At 42.1% G+C, this 25,756-nt stretch overlaps 1 protein-coding gene across 2 annotated transcripts in view; it reads right to left on the bottom strand.

Moving 5' to 3' along the window:
* The window catches only part of COL4A5 (collagen type IV alpha 5 chain), a 61,227-nt gene that overhangs the window by 25,003 nt on the left and 10,468 nt on the right, over positions 1–25,756 (bottom strand). For both annotated transcript variants that reach the window (XM_063416884.1, XM_063416885.1), the window contains exons 2-29: positions 20,377–20,436; positions 16,678–16,767; positions 15,503–15,547; positions 14,904–14,948; positions 14,735–14,797; positions 13,926–13,979; positions 13,206–13,232; positions 11,955–12,035; positions 10,891–10,953; positions 10,342–10,377; positions 10,185–10,226; positions 9,989–10,081; positions 9,601–9,654; positions 9,440–9,496; positions 8,048–8,092; positions 7,893–7,946; positions 7,675–7,716; positions 7,075–7,207; positions 6,346–6,519; positions 5,443–5,526; positions 4,134–4,226; positions 3,478–3,548; positions 3,064–3,255; positions 2,379–2,547; positions 1,694–1,786; positions 1,503–1,607; positions 876–973; positions 465–615 (exon numbers count right to left, since the gene is read on the bottom strand). In XM_063416884.1, coding sequence (XP_063272954.1) covers positions 465–615; positions 876–973; positions 1,503–1,607; positions 1,694–1,786; positions 2,379–2,547; positions 3,064–3,255; positions 3,478–3,548; positions 4,134–4,226; positions 5,443–5,526; positions 6,346–6,519; positions 7,075–7,207; positions 7,675–7,716; positions 7,893–7,946; positions 8,048–8,092; positions 9,440–9,496; positions 9,601–9,654; positions 9,989–10,081; positions 10,185–10,226; positions 10,342–10,377; positions 10,891–10,953; positions 11,955–12,035; positions 13,206–13,232; positions 13,926–13,979; positions 14,735–14,797; positions 14,904–14,948; positions 15,503–15,547; positions 16,678–16,767; positions 20,377–20,436 — 2,314 coding nt within the window. The remainder of the gene's footprint in view (positions 1–464; positions 616–875; positions 974–1,502; positions 1,608–1,693; positions 1,787–2,378; positions 2,548–3,063; positions 3,256–3,477; positions 3,549–4,133; positions 4,227–5,442; positions 5,527–6,345; positions 6,520–7,074; positions 7,208–7,674; positions 7,717–7,892; positions 7,947–8,047; positions 8,093–9,439; positions 9,497–9,600; positions 9,655–9,988; positions 10,082–10,184; positions 10,227–10,341; positions 10,378–10,890; positions 10,954–11,954; positions 12,036–13,205; positions 13,233–13,925; positions 13,980–14,734; positions 14,798–14,903; positions 14,949–15,502; positions 15,548–16,677; positions 16,768–20,376; positions 20,437–25,756) is intronic.

The following is a 25,756-nucleotide window of genomic DNA, read 5'->3' as shown; positions in this document are numbered from 1 at the left end:
TCCTCACTCAATGTGGACTGCATGAAGTTTGTTTTTATGCTACACACACATATATTGCACCAGCATTCACATCAAACTCAAGAGATGCTCTCCAGCAAACCCGGCTGGGCAGGTCAGTACAGACCCTGGTCAAGAGCAGGGGTAAATGAGTTGCTAACTCTGTGCATGTGCAAGCACAGTGCATCTAAATGACAATTATTCTACTGAAAGTTTTACCCCCATATAAACATTATTTGTCTTTAGAACACAGAGCTTCAGGTACTGACCCACAGATTGGGATTTATTCCCTTAGCTGCCTTTTGAGAACACAACCTGCCATTTACACAGGTGTCTCTGCTTTGGAAAAATGGATTTTGAACTAATGGCTCTAAAGCCAGCACTGCTTGTATTTAACTGCCATATGCCTCCCAGCACAGCCACATTTTTACAAGTTCAATAAGGAACAAGGGGGGAGTTCTCAGTACCTTTGGGCCCTGGGGTTCCATCGAAGCCTGGCCGGCCTGGGAGACCAGGGCTTCCTGGGAAGCCAGGATCACCTTTAGGTCCTTGAAGTCCTTTTATGCCTGGGGGTCCTGGGGGCCCAGGGGGTCCTGGAACTCCAAATCCACGGTCTCCCTACAACAAATTAAAAAAAAAAATTAACCGGGATTTTCTAAGTTCAGCCTCTCCTAAAAACGTTTAAAGCAACAAATTAAAAATGGCCACCATCTTAGAGTTCAATTTCTATTTTACTACTCTCATTCAAATTGTCAAGTAAAATATTTTATTTCCCCACCATCAAAAGCTGAGAACAAGAGGTAAAATCCTCCTCCCCATCTTCCCAGTGACACAGAAAAACCTCTAAGGGAAGTTTTACAGCAAACACACACACAGACCTTCTGTCCTGGGAAACCAGGTGGTCCAGGAGGTCCATCCAGACCAGGGCGACCTGGAGTTCCTGGAGCTCCGGGTGGGCCTGGAGTCCCTGGGAAACCTGACAGGACATGGAGATTAGGGCAGCAGAAAGGACACCTGAGAGCATCACAACTCCTCCACACATGCCTAAAGCCCATGAAAAGAGGATCTGTGCTAGCCCAAGCATGCTTGAAGCACCCATTGAGCTGGGAGAACCTCTGAGCATTCAGTCTTTGCCACAGAGGGTCTCTGGGACTCTCAGAGGGGGCACTCCCTATGCCATGAGCTTTTATAAAAATTACAAGCAGTTCACATCAGAAACAAAAAACATCTTGAGGCAGCATTTGGAGATCATTTGTTGATTTGAGCTCATTTCCCGAAGTTTTACCCACTTTTGTGTTGTTGCTTTACTGAACAACGTGAGCTACTGAGAAAGAACAGGACAGTGAACAGAGGAATAAGAGCTCAGCAGTTTTTTCTCCTGAAACTGTTATGAAGATGTACAGCTACAGACAAGTATATTTTAAAGGATTCTAGAGACAGAAGTCAGCTCACTGGTAGAAAGTGACACCAGCCCTTCTGTCCCCTCTCCCAGGCAGCAAACATACCCTTTGGGCCTGGTGGGCCTGGAAGTCCAATGCCAGGAATCCCTGGCTCTCCCTTTGCACCTGGGATGCCAGGTAAACCCCGCTGACCTGGCTGGCCAGGATCTCCTGTGAAAACAACAACATCAGCATAGTTATCCAGAATGAGAATAAAAAGCTCTTGGAATTTCCTGGGTGTGTAGATGCTGCTTTACCTGGAAGACCTGGATCACCGTTTCTTCCTGGAGGACCAGGGGGACCAGGAACTCCTGGTTCTGTAATAGTCTGGCCAGGCTCACCTTTTGGACCTAAAACCAAAGAGCAGAAATATGAATCACTCAGTAGGAGTTGCTTTTCTGTTTTCCTTTTAGCAGAAAAAGATGCCAGTCCCATCCCAAGCTTACAAACTTTATTCAATAGGTTCTCCAGTCCCAAGCCCCACAAAGCATTTAGAGGCTCAGAAGCCCTGCTCAATGTCCACACAGTTTTTCTGAACTGTTATTTTTCAACAGCTTCATCCCAGGTACCATCACGTGAGGAGTATTTTCCATAACTGACACCAGCACAACTTGATTAGGATCTGTGTAGTCGACAAGAAAGTAACAAAAGCAAACTTGCTCAAAGCAAACCCCTTTTTTCCCCAAAGCTGCTGTAGCTGCAGTATGGCCAAACACACAATGGACACGATGGTAGCTCCAGTGGGGAAGGAGAAGCTTCCCTGGAGGCCAGAGCAGAAGGTGACACGGCACAACTGCTGCTCTCCCTGTGGTGCTGTGAGCACCCTCAGTAAGGGAGCTCACAAATAAAGCCTCTAGGAAAAGCTGAAAAGCAGCATTATGTGCTGAGAACTGGAGCAAAAGGGGCAAAGTCTGACCCTGCAGCACACAGAGACCAACTCACCTGGAACACCAGGAGGCCCCGGGCGGCCGGACACACCTTGGATGCCCTTCTCACCAGGTAAGCCTTGTGGACCAAAACCAGGAGGGCCAGGAAGGCCTTTTTCTCCAGGAAGACCTGGTATCCCTGGGTCACCTGGAATTCCCATTTCTCCTTTGAATGCAACACTGCCCTGGAAGCAGAGAGTGTGATGGGAAAGATCATGTATTTACTATCAGAAGAGTAAAGTGTTTCACTGCTTCTGCTTTGAAACTCTCTGGCAGTTTCCATCCTTCCAGCTCTCATTAGCTGCCTACACCTTGCTAACGTGGTAGAGGAGCAGGACTAAACCTGGATACTTGGTTCCTCCCAGTACACAGGTGAAAATGTAGACAGTGGCAGAAAGAACTCTGAGTTCTCCCAAGAGGAGCCTTGGCTGATTTCTAGAGCACTGGCAGATTCAGGAGGTGCCTCAGTGTGCCATCATTGGTTTGTCATTTACTAAAATGCTCTATTTCTAGAGCACTGGCAGATTCAGGAGGTGCCTCAGTGTGCCATCACTGGTTTGTCATTTACTGAAGACAGTTCCTGCCTTATCACATGCAGAGAAAGTGCATTTGTGCCAGCTCTCTTATCTGCACTATGTCAAACACATGCAGGACTTCCCAAAACATCCAGCCAGTCAAAGACAGCCTAAAATGGAACTCACAGGTTCCCCCTTAGGGCCAGGCAAACCTGGCAGTCCATCTCGTCCAGGAGTGCCATCTAAGCCAGGGAGACCTGGAGGTCCTGGAAGGCCGGGGTCTCCTTTGTCACCTTTCATTCTTGGAGAAACCAAGACATCCCCTGGGTCTCCTTTAGGACCAGGTCTGCCAGGAGCACCTGGGGTGCCTGGGAAGCCCTGAGGGAGAAAGAAAAAAGAAAGAAAGAAGAAAAAACGTATTTTAGTTTTTCTTTCACTCCCTCTGAGTATGGAACAACACATGAATCATGCACTCAAGGTAGTTATGGACAAAAAAATATGTATTAGACAATAAATTAAATCTATTGTTTACAGATCTACCTATCATGCAAGACAAATGAGACACTATTTTACCCCCCAGAACATAACACCACCACTTACTGGTGGCCCTACAAGGCCAGTTAATCCAGGAAGCCCCTTTTCACCTTTTGGTCCAGGAAAACCAGGAGAACCTGAGCAGTGCAGAAAAACATAACAGAAAAACATAAATCTGGAGAGGCTGCACCATCAAGCATGTTGTTTCATTGATAATAGCTAAGTTGTTTTAAAATCAGACAAAATTTACTGTGAGTTTTTTTTGAGAGATTCATTTTATTTGAGTAGAAACAAATTTGCAACTCTAAGTTGAACCAGTAGCATCAAAAAACATCATGAAAAAAGCTTTCAAAAAGCTGCTACTGCTACTCCTGGAATAATGGAGGAGCTGGAGAAGTTCATATTTCTCTCTCAGTTAATTCTACAACAGACCCTAAACCTTCAATATGCAGAATGCTTGCAAGGCTGTCTTTGAACAGAGAAATATTTATTCAAGACTAGATTTTCAAAGAACAAGTGTTTGTTTTACACGTGCCCATCTTGTTCCTTTCCAACTGCACCAAATACAACAGGGCCCAGCTCTGCACTGGAGCTGACAAATGCACATTTGAACTTGTTCACAAGGTACAGATCTATTGCTACAGGGGCACCCTGAGAGAAAAGGGACTTTATGGAACATATTAATTAGTTAATTAATTAAACCAGTGAGGATCCAGCCCTACCTGGACTCCCCGGAGGTCCTGGAGGTCCCCTCTCCCCAGGAGGACCAGCCACTCCTGTTCCTATGCAGTTGAAGCACGTGTCTCCTCGATCACCTAAAGAGATTTGCATTCAAAAAATGTGCTTGAGCATCAGGTTTTAGAAAATGTTGAAAGAATTCAGCACAACAGCAACTGTTTTCTTGCTGCTGTTGTATAACACGAGGTCCAAAGTGACTACTTCAAATAATTATTGTTTAAATATTAGTAATTTCCCCCCCACCCCAAGTTAAACTGAAGCTTTTTGGTGGCTAGGAGTCAGACAACCAATATCAGATATTATTAGAATGTATTTATGACAGTGCAAAATAATTAAAGCAAAAACAGTGCTTTCAAAAATAGAAAATAAACCTTGGGCTTTTTTTTTTTCTCAGCAGAAGTGTCTTCTTTTAAAGCAGATACTTGACACTTCTAACTACAATGCTAAACCACATATATCAGAATCCCAAACTTAATTAAACTCAAAGAGTGCAAAATAAATACTGGGAATGTTTCATTGATTTGAAAATAGACTAGAAGTATTTAATTAGAAAAAAAAAGATTGGTTTCAAGAAGCTTAGGAATTTCCTTCACATACAGACTTATGTGACATTCATCAGTGAAATATTTGAGCATTTCATTTAGGTTAATTAGTTAATCCTTACAATCTCCATGAGAACAAATATTTCTCTTTGAAATGAGTACAAAATTAATGAGATGTGTAAAGTCATTTATGATGTCCATGGTTGGGCTAGGAAAAGATTCTCACTTACCCATATCAGCATCCTCATTGCAAGGTTGTCTTTTTGGAAACAAGGATATATATTAAATATGACTTTCTTTTGCTTAGCAAACAAACAAACTCACTGCAGACTCACCAACTCAAATTAGGAGTCTTGCATTTATAATTTTAATGCTGCTTTCCATAAAAAATGTTAAATTTATTTATGAATTAGGAAACATTTTCACACAGACTTGGCCAGTGCTGTTACAAAGCACCCAGTTTCAATCTGCCTGGGAGACACTCATAAACATCAAGTTCCATTTTACTTTATTCAAGATCCATGCTAGATATTTGGGTGTACCCTCAGTCACTCAGACCCCTGTGCTTTAATATTAGGTGAAGGAGTATCCTACTCTCAAAGCAAGCAGCTTTCTTACTCAGAGACATAAAATATCTGCACTCAAACCTACTGGGATGGGGCACTGTGATCATTATTTAATGCAGGCTCTACATTTTTTACCAAGCTTCAAAATGAAGAGAAAAATAGAAAATATAGCCATGACACTGCACCTTTTTGGCCTCGTTCCCCAGTAAATCCTGGTTGTCCTGGAATTCCTGGAGGGCCTGGTGGCCCTTGCTCACATAAGCCTTCACCTAAGGAAAATCAGGAGGGGTTAAATTATCTATTTGTGTTAGACTGCAAGCAGCACCAAATACATGTATTCAGTAGAAAAATGTATTTATGTGGCTATTCTAACACACCACCCTAATCACAGACCAAACATTTTGGCAATTCAGGCAGCACTGCTGGTGAAAACCCACAGATGTAACTGAATCTCAAAAGGAAACAGTGATATCACACAACAACCAGCAATTCTTTACAACCTCAGCCATCTCCCACTGCTTCCCACGGGCTCCACACTTCCATCTCTGCACTTCATTCTGATATTCAGCCTCATATCATGAAAACATGCCTCTGAATCATCATCAGAGCAAGGACACCTCAGATGCCAATGCCATCCAGACACTGAATCCCTCCCTGACCCATGCTCTCCTCTACAGCTTTCCAGTTCTTATATACCCTCTGCCATTCCCTTACACCAAAAAAAGAGCTGAGTGCTTTCATCCAAAGTGTCCCCTCCAAAGCTAATTTCATGTGGTCTACACACTAGAATATTGATGAAGGGAAACTGGAATTCTGTGAGAAGTTACACCTTTGAATCTCCTGCTATCACAAATTCTGCACCTGTCCTTAAGCCTAAGGTTCTCCTACAGATGTCTTGATTTGCACTGGGAGCAGCTTGGAGAACATGTACAGGAATGGAATCTCATGGACTCCAGCTGCTGATAAACAAACATCTTTGGAGGTGGAATTAAAAAAACCCAAACAAACAAACCACAGGAACACAAACCTAAGCAAATGTCAAAGCTGTTTAGTCTCTTCTGCTTCCTGTTTATGTGATCATCACTCACCAGGAGCAACAGATGGAGCAGGTGGCCCTGGGGGACCCGGTGGTCCTGGCGGTCCTCGTGGTCCCTCCACTCCTGGCTGCCCAGGAATAGAAACCCCAGGTAAACCTGGATCTCCCTTCTGTCCTCTCTCTCCAGGTAAGCCAGGTGGGCCAGGAGGTCCAACAGTAGTGATCCCTAAGACAGGAAGGACTTAGCTCCTTGCAATCACATTTTTGTGAGGATGACAGTGATATTCATTTCACATTTTTAGAGATGTTTGTTTGAAAAATTGACCTGAGACTCTACAACTAGGTTTATGATGGAAAAAAAAGAAACAAAAATCAGAACTAATGAAAGAAGTATGATGAAAAAAAGAACATATATAAGCTGCAACATTAGAATCATTATGTTCCTCTCTGTGCATGTATAATGCACATACAGATGTCACTGCTCACTCAGATCATCTCCTACCAGATTTGTGCTACACAAAACATTCTCTGTGTAATGCAATGGACAACATATATTAGAGATAAATGATATGAGATAGATTACTCCTAGGAGCATTAAGATAGTATCTGATTAGCATCCTGAATTCCCCACAGGAAGGGCAATGAATGTTCAGAATTCCTCACACTATCCCCAGAGCTTCAAGACTACCCCCTTCTGTTAAAAGGAGTGTGTAAAGACCATGAAGCCAAATACCCAATGACACCTTTGAGCACACAACTTAATTTAAAGCTTGCATCCTACCTGGAGATCCTGGCAAGCCAGGTGGGCCTGGCCTGCCAGAGAATCCACGCTCCCCTTTGGCTCCTGGAAGTCCTGGCAATCCTTTGCTACCTTTTGGTCCCACTGTTGCATCAATGCCTGGTCTTGGGACAACCTGTGAATGTTTTATGCTCATGTGAAACTACTTGCCAAGAAAAGAGTCATTGGAATTGTAAAGAGATGTGAGGGAGGGAAAGTTCAACATACTTTGAACCTTATGCCAATGACAGGATGCTTTCCCCACTCCACTGAATTACCAGGGAAAATTCCAGTAAAGAGCACTCCCCAATAGGAAGCTGTTTGCCTGCCAAGCCAACACAGTTACAACAGGCTTCAGTGAGGCTGACTCAGTCCTGCTGGTCTGAGGTTAGAGCCTAGCCTGTGTTTGTGACCCAGCAAATCCCAGAGCACAGAGCTGATCTCAAAAGAAGGAACCCATTGTTTCTGTTAGTGGATATATGAAAGGTTTTCTGGTGCTCTTGGTGCTGCACCCAGAGATAGGACTCTCAGTCAGCCAAGAACTACAATGAAACAACATTATCAACCAAACGCAGAAAAAAAAATAAAGGATCTGCAACTTACAAATCCAGGAGGACCAGGGGGACCCCTGTCACCTTTTTCACCCTACCAATGAAATGAAAAGCATTTCAGATACTGTGCAGCAATACACAAACAAGTTATTGCAAATATTCCTCAGCACTGCAGTAGCATAGGCAATGCAATTAAACTCGGCACAACTGAACTCAGTGATGGCAAATTTTCAGTTTATTGCAGCAATAGTGACAAAAATCCTGGCATACCTTTTCTCCATCTCTTCCTGGAGCACCGTTTATTCCAGGCCCACCAGGTAAACCCTTTCAAGAAAAAGGAAATACAATCACATTCAGATCTTCTCCATATCAAAAGAAAAGCTTATAAGGAGTCTACTTAGATTAAAAACATATAAATTACTCACATCCCTACCAGGCTGACCAGGTTCTCCATCTTTGCCAGGCTTTCCCTTCAAAGACAAATAGGCATTGAAATAAAATGCTTCAGTAGTAAAGAGTTCTTATGGAAATTAGGTTACTTGTTTCCCATTTTTCAATAAATCAAACTATCTAGAATGCAGTCCTTGGGACAACACAAAGACTTCAATCATAACCAATGGAGTTATCTAAACAGAGGTTTGAAAACTAGAGTACAAAACCATGACAGTCTCACAGAAATGCTGAGTCCCTCAGGACTTTTATCCTTTCAGATCTTTGCAAATTTATGTGGTTTCCATTTACTTTTGCAGAGAGAAGCAACAACTCAAAACCCACTCAAAATATAATGAGACTTTTGGCTTGGTAAATCTGCTTTTTATGTTCTTTAAAAGAGACAAATCAAGGCCCTTCCATAAATCACAGCAACCGAGAAGGATTTTATCTGGAGCACCAAACATTTGTTTCCACTGTATTTATTTCCCATGGAAATTAGAAAATCTACCACCAGCTTGTTTCTAAACAGTGTTTATATATTGCCCAATTAACCTGAGCAGAACTTGTGTCTCCATTTTCAAAGGGGCCCATTTTGTTGATGAAACAACGCATTCAGAAGCTGTGGAAGTGAAGATACTGAATGTTTAGAGCTGCTTACAGCCTCCCTTTTCTTTGCTGGTCCAGTCCATGTTATTTTTATTCTACTTTTTAGCACTTCCATGATCATCTTCAGCTTTTCTGAGCTGTATATCCAAGTAGGTTTGAATTCCAGGATTGATTTGAGTGTGCTCAGGGACAAAGCCTCTCTTGCTATCCCTAGATAGAGCTATCCTGCCTCGTGCCCTCCCCACATGGCACAAAAATCCAGGCAGTCTCTTGGGAAGTGACAAACAGGCTACTTTTGGCCTTCACAGCATTCAGACTTGGTTTTCTGACTCCCCTCACAAGCAAATCCACCAAGAATGAGTTTACATGGACCAGCTTTTATATATATTTATATTTACACACCCCAATCTCGTGCTGCTTGGCAACCCAGAACACAGCAAACTGAATGAGGAACCTTCTAAAAGGAAACAGAAAACTGCTGCTCCAGACAAGCAGCCCAGCAACTCTGAAGGTTTTTACATGTTAACCAGATGACATAAACTATTTTCTCCTGCTCCCCAAACTAAGATCTGTATGTAGGTAATTCTGTCAGAAAACACTGAGAGCCATAGCTGGAAGCTGTCATGACCCTGTGTGCCATCCAAGAGTTGCCAGGTTACAAGGAGAGAAAAAAGTCTCTTACCCATAAGCTGATGGCCCCACCTGAATTCAACATTTGCTTAATTGTCAAAGATAACACTGAATGGAAAGATAAATGTTTGGTTAAACAGACTACTTACTCTTTTGCCTGGTTCTCCTTGCTCACCTTTTTCACCTTTTACACCACCGGGAGGACCCTGGACACACAAAGGTCATCTTAAACTGAGCCCACAAGGCAGAGCAGAATGAAGTTACAGTTCTGATACAGATGCAAAAAAATAGAACTAAGAGTTCTACTCACAGGAGGGCCTGGTGGCCCAGGAAGTCCTGGTGGGCCTGGATCACCTGGAATACCCTGTCAAGCATGGGCAGAGAAAAAGAGGATTAAAGACCCCATCACTCCCTAGCAGCTCAGTTGACTTTCTTTCTTAAATATAATATTTTTGCTGTTGTTTAGATTCTAAGTTATAAAGGATCATACTTATTCTTTCTTTCTGTGGAATTTTAAGTGCATCTACAAATTTTATTAACTGCTCATCCTGTTTATTTAGATGATTCACCCCACTAAACCCACAGCTGCCTCCTGCAGGCACTGCAGCAAGCAGGATGTGAAGCAAACACGAGCCAAAGCAGCAGAGGCTGCAGCTTGATCACACACTCACTGCAGAGGGGTGCAGTGTCCCACTCACCTGATCTCCTTTCTGAAACTCAATGTCATTTGGTCTTTTCTGCTCTCCAATTTGTCCTGGTGGCCCTGGAGGTCCCTGAAGACCTTGTTCACCCTAATGTGTAGAAGATGCAGTTTGTTATGGGCAATAGAGGCAAAAATGGCAATAAGTACTTTGAAAGTAATAAGTAAAAATATAATTATGATCACCTACTCACTTTTTCACCTTTGGGTCCTTGGAAATTCAAACCCATATTACCCTGCAAAAAGTATAACTCATCAGCCCTTAGAAGTCACAAAAAGAAAGAGAAAGAAAGTCACAAAAAGAAAGAGAAAGATGGTCCAGCAGCACCATCAATACAAGAAAGACAGTACCTTGGGTCCTGGTAGCCCTGGTGGACCAGGAGGTCCCTATCAAAAAAGGAAACCAAAAAACCAAGTCACTTAAAAGCACTTTACAAACCTCTGTAGAAAAAAACCCACCCACAACAATGTCACAGCTTTGATTCCTGTGAATTATCTCCAAGCTGACAAGGCACCTTGCCTGCCTTTGAAAACTCATGCAATTCAACTTCACAGATATCTAAGAAACTAGTTTTTCCCTTGAGTAAGAGCATCAAATGAAATTAAACAGGTATTAACATCAGTCTAAATAAGCTAAATCTTGTCTCATGTTTCACACAAGTAAGAAGCCTGGACAACAATTCAGCACAATTTAAAGCAAAAAGATGTCTGGGGGCAGGTTCTTTCAGAAGGGTGTTATTGAAAGGTGCACAGTAACAGCTCCAGGCTGAACTGAATGGCTGCTGCTGTCCTCATACCAAATCCTGACTACCATGGTCTCTGCACTTCACTGACCTCTGACAAATGAAGTAGCAACTGTCCCATTTAAGGCTTTGTGAGCAGCAGGTTGAGGAAACTCACCGTCAGACCTGGGGGCCCTGGGGGGCCAAGTGGGCCTGGGATTCCCACGGAGCCAGGGGGGCCCTGTGGAGGAAGGGGAGGAGGCCATGAGAGGCACCTTTTTATGAAAAAAACACCCCAGTGAGAGCTTTAAGCTCCAAGAACCCCAACAGTTGGCATCCCATACACATCAAATCAACGTGGCTGACCACTAACCTACCAATCTGTGCTTGGGGAAAGGCTTAAAGGAGCGTCCATCATGTTAGGAGAGTTCTGCCCTTAACATCAATGCCTCGGATAAGGGAACGCTTTTTTGTTTGTTTTGAACTACTTTTGCACTTTCCTTCTCTTCACGCACTGAACAACAAAACACTGTATTTGTGATCCCTCCCAGCCACAAAGAGACAATGGGGAAGCAGAGCTGAGAGGAGCAGAAACGCCAGCAGGCTGAGTCTGGTCACAGAGCAGCGTGGGGCTTGCCTGTCTGCGCCAGGAAATGGGAGTCTGGCTTCTCTCCAGGGCTGACACTCATTCTCGGCTCCCCTTGTTCTTCCACTAGAGCAGGGAATGGCTCAGTGGGGAAGCACAGGGCCTGCAGGCACTAGCTGTTCTCACAGAGCGCTGCTGGGAGAGCAGAAACACCGTTCAGGAGGTGCAGCTTGAGGAGAACAGCTGAGGCATCCCCCTCTCCTTCCCACCGTCCAAAACTGCGGCGACAGCCCGAAAGCCACGCGTGACTGACTCAGAGTGAGGGAGGAAAGGGAACTCCAGGACTGATACAAAGAATGTCTAGGAAGGGAAAGAGGCAGGGAAAGCAGAAAGCAAACCAGTAACTGATACTGCTGTCTGCTAGATCCCACCCTCCTGACCAGGGGACCTTTCTGGCTGCTGTGGGTCACGCTGTTAAGAGCAGTGTGGAATCTCACACTTTCCCTCGAGCCATAAATCAGAGGTACATTAAATGTGAGCCCTGCATCTCCAAGAAAACAGGTGAATCCCCAAACACCAAGCTGCCAATTCTGCTGTCATAAGAGTACTTTTCATGTTATTTTTTTGGCAGCTTAATAATACTTTATGCAACTTACAGGTATCCCTGGAAGACCTGGAAATCCTGGGTCACCTTTCTGTCCTGGCAGCAAGGATGTGATTATTTCACCTGCTTCACCCTAGAAGAAATACAGTTGACTTCAATTAATGATACATTTTACAATTAGCACCATTTTGACTCCAAAGGGCACACAGTGGCTCCTAAGACTCTAAGAGACTCTGAGCTATGCTACACCCCAGCAGTACTCTTTAATATAAGCACTAGATTGTACAAGAATAGCTCTGTTTAGGAGAGATGAAGATTCTAAATGGCAAAACTAACAATTATTAAAAGGTTTATTTTGTACAAAGGTACCAGCACTGATTTAAATTCCAAAAGATTAGGGGATTGAAACATGAATTCTTCACAAAAGAAACATTCCAGCTTCATGTGAAAGCAGTGTATAGGACACAACAGAAAAAAGGCTCATTCAGCTTTTTCCAATGTCCCAGCTCATAGATTAGTGCTGAGTGTGCTGTTACAACATTTATGCTTTGTGGTCCACATTGAAGTAGCTTCTTATTGATTTCAGGGAATATGTTTGTTTTGAAAGTATATGATCTGACGAGATTGTCCTTTAACATCTTGAAAACAACTGGGAAGAAAAGGAGCTAAGAAAGACAATTCAGCTTAATAGTGCCAATTTTCTAGTACCAGTGCCATGCTTTCCTCTCAGGAGTTGAACAGTGTAATTCTGTGGGTCAAGTTTCCTCCTAAATAGACTTGAATAAAAACTGATGTTTTGGCCCATGCTTAATGGGCAAAGGTACAAACAAACCCTTAAAATATAAAGGGTTCAACATCAGATCATGAGACTCTTTAGATGAGGAGAAAAGGCCATCTACATAACATAAATACAAAAAAACCCCATTTTTGAAAGGGACAAAAGATGTTGTACTATTCTTGTCACTGGGTAAACATTTTAGGTCACTATTGTTTAGACTTCAGGAGAGTTTTAAGTGTGGACAGGCAGGCTGATAGTGCTTGTGGATGTCTGCAGACCTTTTGTTAACTGGATGCCTCAACACTGACCCTGACAGTCCCAAGGGAACAGGAAACCCCCTGCCACTTCTCCAGCTGCTGCCCCAAAGCAGCCACTGCAGAATTCCCAGTGACTGCACTGGAGGGGCCCAGGAACACCCAGAAGGTCACTCCAGGTCCCAGTGGATGCACAGAGCCCTGCATGAAACACGCAGGTTCCTCACCCATGTCTGGTGTGTACCTGCATGGCAGAGAACAGCACACTCACCTTCATACCTGGCAGACCAGGGGGCCCCTTGGTTTAAAAGAAACAACAAAAAAAAGAAGATCAATAGAAATAATTGACTGGTATGTTGTTTGCAAACCACTAATCAGATCTACACCATGAGGCAAACAAAGACAGAAACGTATAACAATATATGGAACAGGGAAAAATAATTTTTAAGAACTTCAGAATCAAATGGAAAAATTAGAGAAGAACTTTCATAGTGAATGTTGAGCATTAGAAGGATTATATTTCCCTTTCTTAGCAATTTCTATATTGCCTCCTATTATCCATCCTGTCTATGACATCTCTGTTTGTACTTTGGGTCTGACAGTCACTTTGCTGTAACATCTTTGTATTTTATACTAAAAACACCCCACCCTGGGTCTTTTTTCTGAACCCAGGGGTCATTAATCACCAGTAATACTCTTTAAATGTCACTATCAAGATCTTCCTTCTCTGACACATATGCTTGTATTCATGTTTTTCTGCAGGTGGTAAAGCATCTCAGCATGTGAGAATTCAATGGGGTTTTTAAGCTTTATCACAGCATGCAACAGAAAAAATCACTTCCATTGGACATTTGAAACACTCTGATTAAATATTTTAAAAAGAATTTCCTATTTATTAAGAGAAAAACTGCAAAAAGAGGCTGATATTTATCTTATTTTTCACAGCAGAAGTCTTTCAGTGGATTATAAGATTGGGAAATCTTTTACTTACAGGAGGCCCTTGTAAACCAGGAAAACCTGGACTGCCTGGGAATCCACGCTCTCCCTTAGGGATGAAGACAATTATTAGCCAAAACCAAACCAGAACATAACAAAACCAGGTAAACAAATTTCAATTCAAAAGTCTAGTGTGATTGTTAGCTTATGACTCCAGAATAGAAAATTGTACTGGGACAAGACAGAATAATCACTTCACTAATTCACAAAATCGATGGAAACAAATTTCCAGAGTCAGGTGTTTCTTATACTTCCAGGCAAAGTACTACACTACAGAGATGGAAAACTCATGGAATATTCTGGAAGGTCAGCTTCTCTTCTGGGAAAGTCCCAACGTGAAGCTAAGTAGCACGTCAGAATAAAATTACTCCCTCCAACAAGGACACCAAATCAGTATTTTCAATATAATATTAAAAATTAATAATTAAAAACTCTCGCTGTTAAGTAATGAGTTTTTCTTGGTAGCAAGAGTCTACTACAATGATGAGACAGTATCTGAGCTGATTATCAGACAGCTCTCAGCTAATTTAGACAGGTAAGGATTGGAACACAGTTTAAGCTCAGTGACTGCAGAGCACACACTGCTGTGTCTTGGTGCTGGCAATTTCTGGCAAAACTTGTGCTTTAATACCAGGGCATGACCCCTTCTCTCAAATGGGTGTGTAAGTCTGAATTATCTTGGAATTACCTTCACAACTCAGTAAGTACTGCTGCACACAACAGACTAAACCTACTGGCTACAGCCAGGAGAACAAGGGCTCTTTACCCATTATTATTGCATTAATATTTTTTAAGGAATTCCACCTTTGTTCCATTGCATCCTGGGATACCCTGAGGTCCTGGTGGCCCATCTTGTCCTGGCAATCCCTGTCAGGTGGAAAAGAGGAAAGAAGAGTTAGATTGCAGGATGCTCTTCTGGGTCTGAAAGGCAAAAGGGAACAGATTTGGATCCACACAGCCCATTCCTACTCACAGGGAGTCCTGGTGTTCCTGGAAACCCGGGCAGCCCCGGCGGTCCCTAGAAGGAAATGAATGTTTGAAACTGTGTGGTATGAATGGGTGAGCAAAAAGATTTACCAAGATTTCACTAAATTGAACTTATTTGTGCAGATGTAAGTAAAGACAGACAAACATTTCAATCACCTGTAAAACAAAAAAAAAGAAAAGAATGCCATGCTGACATGGCATTCAAAGTTTCTCCTGTATGGACTGCAGACATACTGCCTGTACTTCAGAATACACTGAAACAAAAGCACTGGCACTTGCCCAGGTCCTGTATTTCTGATTTTTTTGCTAGTGAGGATGAATATATTTAATTCAGATCAAATGGGTATTGGGGCTGCTCTCCCTAAAGAGTTGATGAAATACAAACAATATGTAAGGTAGTATTGCTCATGCAATCTTGAATTATTTATAAGAAGTAGTACAGTCTCTACTAGTGGGTAGATTACTCTTCAGATTTAAGTCAATTTTTTTTCTTGTCTACCACCACTTCTGCCAGGACCCACCCAATGCCTGTCAGTATTTATCCATCATTCCAGCACATCACCCTAAAACTGCAGCAATACTTACTCTGATTCCTTTGGGTCCAATAGGCCCTGGAAGACCATCGTCACCCTAAAAAATAACAGACAAACAAACAAGGCTCCACACTCAAGCTGCAGTTTGCCTTTCTATCAAATTAACAGTTCGAAATTATTTTAGTTTTTCCAGCTGATTAACCGTGGCTTAGAGGAAAGTTTACTGAAGGCCAGGGTGGTGTCAGGTCACCGACAATCCCCGGGCCAGCCCTGGCATGGAGCATCCTCCAGCGGCCCCTGGTGGGCAGAGCAGGGGAGCCACGGCCCGACCCTGAGCCAGTGTCACTGCACTGTCAGCATCATTCAATCACAGTGCAGAGCTCTGTGATTCAAAACCTTCAGAAAATTCATTTATGGAATAAAAGTAACAAAAATTTCTAGTCCAAGAGCCCCGTGCTGTTTCATTCTTGTTATATCCACTTCATCTTCTGGTGTAGACCTCCTTTATTTGTTTCTTATCACCTGGCCTGCTTTTCCCTTTGCTTCTTTTAGGTTTATACTATGAGCATTTATAAAAGAAATGGCAAATCCTGGATATCCCTATGTATGTTAAAGGCAAATGTATTCAGAGGAATTCTACTGCTGAATTACAGCATCCAGTGTGAGGATGCAATTCAGTAGTGAATAGAAATAAATGGACACCTCCAGGGGAAGCCAGGAGCATTCCTCAGCTCTCTGCACAGGTTCAGTGAGGCCTTCATTTGCATCACCCCACCCAAACCCAGCCCAGGAATCCCAGCCCAGGAATGCCACCAGGTGCAAACAGCTTTTACCTCCATGGTGGGAGCCCCAGGGCAGCTGAGAGCAAACTCTGCTCTTATCAGTAAACTCAGCTAAGGCAGGATCTCCTCAGTGCAAGGACTAACAAAGCTCCATCACAGCACCTTGCCAAACCTGTTCTTTGACCCTGATGTGCAGCACCCAGTGAAAGGTAGGGCTGGCAAGCACCTGAGTAGGTGAAGGACTGGATTGGAAATTCAGAGCAATCTTTCTCCACTGGCTGGCTATTCACACTAATCAACCAAAAAACTGTTATATCCCAGCATCTGAGGATTGTGACTGTTAAACCAATGATAATCAGGAATTCTGGAATTGCTTAGGATCAGCATTATAATTAAGCTAACACTGCCCAGCACCTTCATACCATTCCAGTGAATTGGGACCTACCTTTGAGCCTCTTGGACCAGGTGGTCCTTCTGGTCCTGGAAATCCAGGCAAACCTGGCTGTCCTTCCAAGCCTGGGAATCCCCTTTCACCCTACAAAAAGAACGAGTGGTGGTGGAGGAGAAACATGACAGAAACAAAATATATGATAGAAAAAATTACAGTACACATTATCTTTCTGCTTTTCTGTAGGAAGGCATGACACTGAGAAACTAACACTGTGATTAAACATCTCACCTGGTTAACTGAAGAAATTCCTGAATGTGGATAGATTTGCCTTTAATTACAGCACTCAAACCAATTGCATGGGTTTATGGTTTTCACATAGGGTGTTATCCCAGGCAAACCCAACACAAATACTTCTGCATGGAGCTGAGCAGTTGGTCTGCTAGCTCATCTGAAAAGCAACCCTGTGGAGGAGTGTCACTGTCCCAGGCCAGGATGTGAAAGGGTTAGTGTGTCCCTGAAGGAGAGAATGAGGAATTCGGGAGTGCCAGATAAGGAAAACATCAGGCAAAACCAGATTTTGGAGCAAGCTCTGGCATGAAGTGTGTTTGCACACTACAAAAACACACCTGTGCACGGGAGGCACGTCAGATGTGCGAGGGGCAAGCCAGGCTGCAGAGTGCCTTCAGTCTCAACCTGGTCACTCTTCTGCACATTTTTATCAGAGCAAGCAGCACCTACAAAGGGTTGCTAGAACAGACTTAGCAGAGTTGGCCTTGTGTGTCATCTAAGGCTGAAGGACTGCTCTCTAAAATGCAACTGTGCCAAGGTCTCCATCTAAACAGTCAGGGAATGGGGAGCCAAGGCCTTGAAAGAAAGAGAAACACGAAGCCATCAGCTAGGAGGAATAGAAGAGGCAACAACAGATGCTGGTGCACTGTAGTATTCAAACTGAAATGAATATTTCCCAAGCCCACTCTGAAAATGAGCAGCAGAAATGAGGAAAGTGTTGCCAGGGCAACTCCTGTGGAGTTTGCCAGCAAATTACCCCAAAAGCAAAGATTATTTGAAGGACTGGGCTTGGGGACAGCTGAGGAAGTACATCAGACATATCCTAAGGGAACTCGCATCCAAATCAAAATAATTACAGCGGAAATAGCTGCACTATAATCCCTACTTTTGATAAAAAATTGGTTAAAGAAATGTGGGCAAATTTTGGGGGGAGAGAAATTATGCTGATCCAGTTTTCTTCAGTTGTTTTTTTTAAGCTGTGTTTGACTTTAACAGCCTATAGATGATTCTATACATAACAATCCTTTTCAGATGTTGCTTCTGCCTCCAGATTTTTCCCATTGCCCCCACCACACTGATTTTTATGAAGATTTGGATGTTACAAATTTGGCAGAAAAACCTGCCTGTTCACTGCAGGAACATACTGAAATGGAAAAGAAATTTAACAAGTTTCCCACAAAAAGTCAGTGCCAAAAAAGACATTATATTGTTGGGGATAGAATGAAATTGTAGTCCCTAATTAGTGTGCAGTAAATTTTCTTATGAATGCAAAAACTCACTTTACAGAAAGTTTATACAGAAAGAACTGAGGAAGGTTGGATACTTCTTGTTTCAGACTGGAAGCTACTAAACTAAAACATAAACAGCAAAGGTTTAGGTCAACTCAGATCTCCTCTTTCAATCCCGAAAATACACAATTGTTTCCACAGAAAAATAAAGATGCACCAGCTATAGAACCATCATTTGCTTGGGATATGGGCAAGGAGTCAGAGTCTGATCTCAATTACTCTCAATCAACTACACCAATAAAGCAAAACTGCCAGCTCACAAGCTTGAACATGACTGTTGCTTGGGGCATAGAAAGAAAAAATATAGCTGGGAAACACCCTAAAATTCTGCTTTGCTGCAGCAAGATACAGCCAATGAAACAGGGACACAGAAAAGTTTGGCAGAGTTCCATGTACTCTAATAATAGCACACAAGCAGGGATAGATGCAGCTTTCAAGCATGCACAAGTAATTCACGTTTCTAGAATTTTCCCTCAAAATTGGGATGTGCTAAAGGGAATGCTGTGATGCTTAGGAAGAAGGCTGCTTTTGAGTCTCAGAAGAATGCAATAGGCTCTGCTAAGCTGACTCAGTGCAGGTGAGCAGGGACTTGGATGCAGGTGCTGGTTTGGGGCCAAAGCAAAGCCCAGAGGAACAGAAGGGCTCAGCAGAGAGTGTCACACAAGGCTCTGCTCTTCCCAGTACAGAACCAGGTCCCAAATGTCTGACTCCCAGCACATCTTGGACATTGTCACATTCCTAATGGGAGAGCCAAAGAGGGAGATTATATAAACAGCTCCTTGTTTAATGCTCTTCCCACACCAATTAGGCAAGGAGCTGTAGAATGTGACTCCTGGTTCAGAGGCCACTGCAGAAAGCAGCAGTATTGGATTTGGAAACTTGTATCCAAAGTATAACTAAGTGATACACTGTGAGGGAGCAAGCTAAAATCATCTTAAAATAGCCCCTGATGTCTTGTAGTTATACCAGACTCTAGCAAGATTCAAACAACAATTCAAAACCTAAGCAAACCAAAGCAACAAATTTCTAAGATAAAGCATTAGGATTTCAGTGGCAGACCTTGGGGTTCCCCAGAGCTGAACTGCTGAATCCAGCATCAGATACTGAGAGCTTTGTAATTACAGGGCAGCTGACATAATGAGGTGTGTGCATGTATGCTCAAACAAGTTCCACTAGCAACACATCATACCTAGGAAATGCAGGCTTGGCTTTTCATCCTTCCTTTCCATAAGGTACATGATGGTGTGCAAGCCTCAGAAGGGCTATTTAAAAACCCTCTGGCACGCCTCAGGATTATGCTGTGTTTACCTTGGCTGCAGTGGAAATGAATCACAGTTCCCCAATTTCATAGGATTCTAAGAATTCTAAGGAATTGCATTATATCCACATTAACCAGGCAACAGCTACGTGCTCAGTGAATTCACAAAATAGCTGTGACAAGTGCAAAAAAACCACAAAAGCCAACTCAGAATTCCAGGAAGGTTCTCCAAGGCTGTACCTGCAATAACTGTACTAGGCATAGGAGCCTGATGTTTAAGTGCCTTCAAACTGAACCTGAAATAACTTGTGACTGCTTAGGATGCATCTGGTTTGGGCACCTGTGTCTGAGATCCTCTAGGAACATTAACCAGGTTCATGTTTGGCTAACCAGATCTAACTTGGAGATCTTGCCATCAAGGGAATATCGTTCTTCACTAGGTATGTAAATTGAGAATACACTCGTTGAACTAAAAGCAGGTAAATGCCAAGGAATGACCTCATCTGTCTGGAGCTATCTGGATGGCAGATGTGGCACCGAGCATTACCTTGAATTTTGGACAGTTGCCTTGTGTAACCTGAGCCAGTAACCAGAACATTAGTGCCAGTGTTTTGAATTACTTTTGTTCATTTAAGGTTGCACTTGTTTTTGCAAGTCAAAAAGCACCCTTGAAATGTGTCAGAAATCAATTTAGAGCACTGAAACCCTCCTAGACCTTGCTAAGATAGGGTAAGTGGTGTTTGATAAGGCATGCTTTTCAAACTCTGTTATCAGTTCACATCTTTAAGATGACTCCATTGTATCTCAAGCAAACTGTTCACAAGTTTACAGTGGAAGCATTTTGGGCAGCCTCTGCCCCTTGCAGTGATCTCATCCCATTCACTCCTGTGACAACAGCAGTTAAAAAGGAATATTTACCTTTTCACCTTTTACTCCACTGCAATCACATTTGGATAAAGATGTACATCCATGGCAAGCCTTTAAAGACATAAGGGGAAAAATTGTTTTTAATTGGCATAAGACTATATGAAATATTTAATACTGTCACAAAAAGTTAAAAATGTTTGTCTAAAACATAAACCTACAAAGTTTGTCCTCTAGCCGTTATACAAGTGTTCAAAGCAGACACAGTTAACTGAAAGTTCAATCACCTTTAATAACCCCTATGTTTGTAAGTATTTTCCAGTTCCTTTTAGACTTCCAAATTCACACTTAAGCAGTGCAATGCAACACCTATAGCCAAAAGCACTTTATAAAACTGGCTCTTCAAAGCATCTCCAACTGAGAAGAGCCCAGTTATGCTTCCCACCAGTAGATGTCAGGTTTTGCACAAGAGTTTAATCAAGCCTGAAGCTTATTTGTGATAGTTATTAGATAAATACTACATGATTAGTTCTTCCCCTCACAGCTCAGTTACTGAGAAAACACGTTTAAAACCCTCTAGATTTCATGTGGCTGCATTCACACTCCAGTGCAAAGCATGACAAAGCAGCTACAGCAGTCTCTAGCATAAGGTGGCAGTCAGATTTCAAGGGGTTCAGAGGAGAGGCAGACAGAAGTTTGGTTAAGTAACCCTTCCATACCACATCTGCTTAGATTGTAGTGTTCCACCTCATTCTAACATGGGATATTCATCAGAGCCCTCTGCTGATCTCAGAGATCAACAAATATGTTTGCAGATATGAGATTTCTAGAAGAAATCCTTTTTTTGGTAGAATGTTTCTACATAATAATGTTTCAGACCTCTTTATAATTAAAAACGATGAGCCATATTAGAGGATACACTAGCTGAAACCCTTCAGGGATCAACTTGCTCTGAGAACAGGTGCTGCATTGAATAAAAACACAGAGCTTATGCTTTAAAAGTTTGAAAAGCCGAGCATTTGGGGTCCTCCCCTTCAGTAATCGACAGAGAACATTATGTACAGTTTCAATCAAGCAAGAAACCGGTCAGCATGTCAGATCTGAAATACACCCACACTTGAATTCTAGTCTTCTTCACCACAGCAGCATTTAGAGACATGACCCATCCCTACCAGGCATTAGGAATGTCCTGGCTCTTAGCCTAAACATAACAAGCATCAGATTGAAAACACAGAAGTGGCTTCATTCACTTGGAGCTACCAAACCCCAGGATCAATTAAAGCATCTTGCAGCAAAAGGCAGAGCTTGAAGTCCAGCAGTGGTGTTACATGACATGACCAGGGAGTCTCTCCTGATCTTCCACTTTCTTGATGTTATGTATATGAAAACTCAAAATTATTAATAAACAGGGACTTATTGAGCCATTTCCTAGAATGAAATTGAACGTCCCTAGCCTGGCTTTCAAGGATCAGGCTGGACAAAGGCCTGAGTAACATGGCCTGACCTCATGGCTGTCCGTGTTTGGAACAGGGTGTTTGGCCAGATGCCCTTCTGATGCCCTCTTCAGTCCCAGTTATCCTATGAATCTGGTATCTGATCCCTTTCACTTTTAAAAATGGGTTTTAAAAAATCAAGTTCCTTGTGAACCAGTTTTAGGATTAATCTCTTTAACAAAGCTTTGTTTAAAAGGGATTATTAACCTTAGTTACATGCAATATTCCCTTCCCTCACAGTACAAACCTGGCTCCCTGTGCTGCAGCAACCATTCTGGAACAGTGAGAGCAACATGGAAAACCTCTGCTGCCTCCAAGAGGTGGGGGAAAAAAACCAAACTGCATCAGTACTTACCAAAAACTGTGGTAGAGCACACAGGTTAAAATAGCACATACATGAAAAGCATGATCAAGATCCTGCACGGCCTTCCCCAGACAGCATTGAAGGGAAGGTAAAGGTCTGAAGTCAGAAAATTCCTCAAATACCCACTGGAATCAAATGATGGTAAGTTTTTGGCATAAATCCTGGGAAGATCTGTTCACCCACAAGCTTATCAAGAAGTACTCCCCCAGCAGAGTCACGTATCTTCCTGTACAAAAGCTGTATTTGGCAGACTGTGTTTCTTATTTGCATTAACTTGTATCCACACCAAATTAAGGCATTCTTAATTAAACAGTTTGAAGAAAAAAAAAAAGCCCTGAGAATCTGTATTATCTCAAGATCAATTCATAAGACCACTTGTAGGTCTTATTGCTGTATAGCTTAAAAGAAACCAAAGTAAAACATGATGGCACAGAGGAAAAAAAAGGCTTAATGACCTACTCTGATTAAAAGCTGCCTTCTTGTTTAGACTGTTCATTAATCTCAAGGCCATTTTTTTTTTAACTTGGCAAAGCAGGCACAAAAATTGCACTACAGGAGATTTCATACTGTATAACAAGTTAGCACAAGTCTCGAAGCCACTCAACAGCCACAGGCTAGAGATTTTTGATGTCACAGAATCTGTTGTGTATCTCACACGAATGCCAAGAAAATCCAGGCTCATACTGTGCACAGGAACACTTGGAATTTCTCCTGCACGTGAGCAGTAAGTTATCTACACTTCAATCAAACAAAGAAAATGGACGCAATGACATTCCAAATGCAGATAAATCTACATTAAGAGCAAGATTTAGATGGTTGCCATCAGGATTTTACCCTTAGTAACAAGTCAACCATCTCTAGTTCTGAAAATTACCTGACATTCTGGGTTTCCAGCTAGGAAAACTGAATGACTCCAAACCTCAGGGGAACTCCAAGTTACACTCAGCACATGATGCAGCAGGAAAACCAAGCAAGACTCTTGCCTTGTATTATTAATTGGCAGCCAGAAGCTTTCAGTTCCTGGCTCTGGCCAGTAGGACACATTGTCTGAGGTGACAGAAGACAATAAAAAATATTTGCTGTAATAGCAAGTTGTAGTTTGATTGTAAGGAGCTGCTCACAATCTCCATATCTATCAAACTCTTTTAGTTTTCAACTACACCAAGATGAATAAGGAATCAAAGCAGCTTTTAAGAACAAGACAAACTGCTCAGATTTGCTCCTTACTGTGCTCCTGTTGCCTCCCTGCTCACATACCTGTAAAGATGAATGCACTATCACTGCTTATTTCCTATGCTGTGACTTTTCCATAGCAAGACACAACCAAAGGCTCTAATTAATCTATTCAAGTTTAGCTAATCCTTTCACTGGATTTTCCTGACAGCTTCTACTCATTGAATCTGTGTGTGGAGAACAAGTTCTTTTCATTAGTATATAAAAGGAGGGATGGTATTGGTTTACTGGTCAAAGGATAATTCTTCCAGAACAAGCTTGGTCTTTTGTGTCTTACATGGACTGAGAAAATCTGCTTTATGCCACCAACAGAATGCAGTTTTGTTTGTTTGTTGTTTTTTAGTTTGAAGGAAAAAAAGTACACATTCCTACTGCTGGTTTGCTACAGTCAGCTCAGGGAAATGAACAGCCTAAGTCATCCTCAAAATGTATTGTGCTTATGCATTGGGCACATTCCACTCCTTCTCATCAGGCCCAAAGACCTTGGTTACAAGGCAATTTCAGCATATTCCATTCCCACCCCACCTCCCAGCTGCCATTACAACAGTATTGGACAAAATATTTGTAAAAACTACCAGGAAGACAAATGCTGTTGCTGGAGAAAACAGTATCCTACAGCATCTAAATTAAATACACACAACTTTACTGCTGAGAAGCAGCTGAACAGTGTTTTGTAGCTCATGAAAGCTCACTGTGGAAATTGCAGGTTTTCAAGCTGCTTTTGTTCATGATTTAGGGCTGGCAGAAGAGAATTTTCACAGCAGGGGCTGCAATTACCTGTTAGACATCTGTGAAAGATGTTCCTAGAATAAAGCTTGCACACAGTGAACAAATCCTGCACCTCTCAGTTATCCTGCTGCTACAGTTCCCTTAATGCTACTAACATCACCCTCTGCATTCAAATATGACAGCTTACCAGTTGTCAGCATAAGTTCAGCAAAGGAAAAAAAAAGGAACACAAATACTGGATAATTCTATCAATATAAAGACTGACGGTTGCTAGAAATTCACTCTGATTAAAATCAGCAAATTCAACATACAGCAAAGCATCAATTACAAATGCCTGTGCTCCAGTAGGATGGCTTAAGTAACCTTCCTGCCCTAACCATGCAAAAGCCACAAACTCCATTATTCATACCTCTATTTATAATGCAAATAAATTCAGACTTTCAGTCCCAAGCAGACAAAGATTAAGCTTTATTTTGGTGGTGGTCCTGAAGAGTAGCCTCATATTCATTAGCTTGCCAAGATCTGTGCAACAAAACACCTGTGTAGTTGTCTAACTAAGGATTTACTGCTCATCCAAGTCAAAGATTTCACCATTTATCTTCAGCAAGTTGAGTTTCCCTTCACTTGCCTGGACAGAAATATAACCAACAAACAAAAGGTCTTGTGGGGATTTGACAAGCAGAGTTCAAGCAGCTATTGTGAGTTCTAATTATGATTTCACATCCATGCTCTTTAGGCTTCAGCAGGATAAAATTTGCAGATAACAATTTATTACTCGTATATCTGTGTGAAGTCAGCTGTGGCAGCAAAGCCATCACAGGTTTCTAATCCAGGGCCACCCTTTTCTCATTAAAATGTTCTATTTATGAGCAGTAACACTGCTAAAGCAGAATGTCAATTAAAAGCCTATTACAGGCCCTTCTAAGGAATTGTTTCCCCCAATCTACCCAAAGATGTGAAAAAAATAAATATCATGGTCTAAAATGCAAGAGTAGAAATATGTTTGCAGAAGTTCTTAACTATATATTTTTTTAAATTAAGGGAACTTCTGACATGTAATTTCATCTGTTGCACCTCGAGGCACTATCTGTCTTTGAAATCTGTACAATATAAGACCTGTTCAGACTGGCAGAGGAAGCTTTTAGTTCTAGTAGTTATGGCTCTGGCCACAGTGAACGAGAACACAAGAGGCAGGTTAAAAACCATTCTTAAGCATCTGATGGAGAAACAACCCTTCTTTTTCCTCTGAAGGGGTAGCACAATGTGCCTCTTATTTAGATAAATGAATGGTCTGATTAAATAGAAAGTTTAGGAATTAATAAATTCCCTTAGAATACAGTCACTACAAATTGGTTGGAATTAAAGGTGTACTTAATTATAAGTAAGAAGACCTTGGCATAACTACCTTCAGAATATGCAAAAATTGAAACAAGTTTGTCTGTGTTAAAAAGCTACAATTGAAGAGACCTGAGAAGCCAAGTACCTCTGGCCTAATGAACACGAATTTCCAAACAGCTCCACATCAGGCTGTATTAATTGGCAAAAATTTCCTTTAACAGCAATTTAGAAGTGCTATCTTTATGCTGCCATCCAGAGGCAGCACCTTACAAAGCAT

The sequence above is a fragment of the Prinia subflava genome, chromosome 20 (assembly GCF_021018805.1).
Source record: "Prinia subflava isolate CZ2003 ecotype Zambia chromosome 20, Cam_Psub_1.2, whole genome shotgun sequence".
In the NCBI taxonomy this organism is placed as follows: domain Eukaryota; kingdom Metazoa; phylum Chordata; class Aves; order Passeriformes; family Cisticolidae; genus Prinia; species Prinia subflava.
Note: the sequence above shows the minus strand (reverse complement) of the source record. Positions and strands in the feature narration are given on the sequence as shown.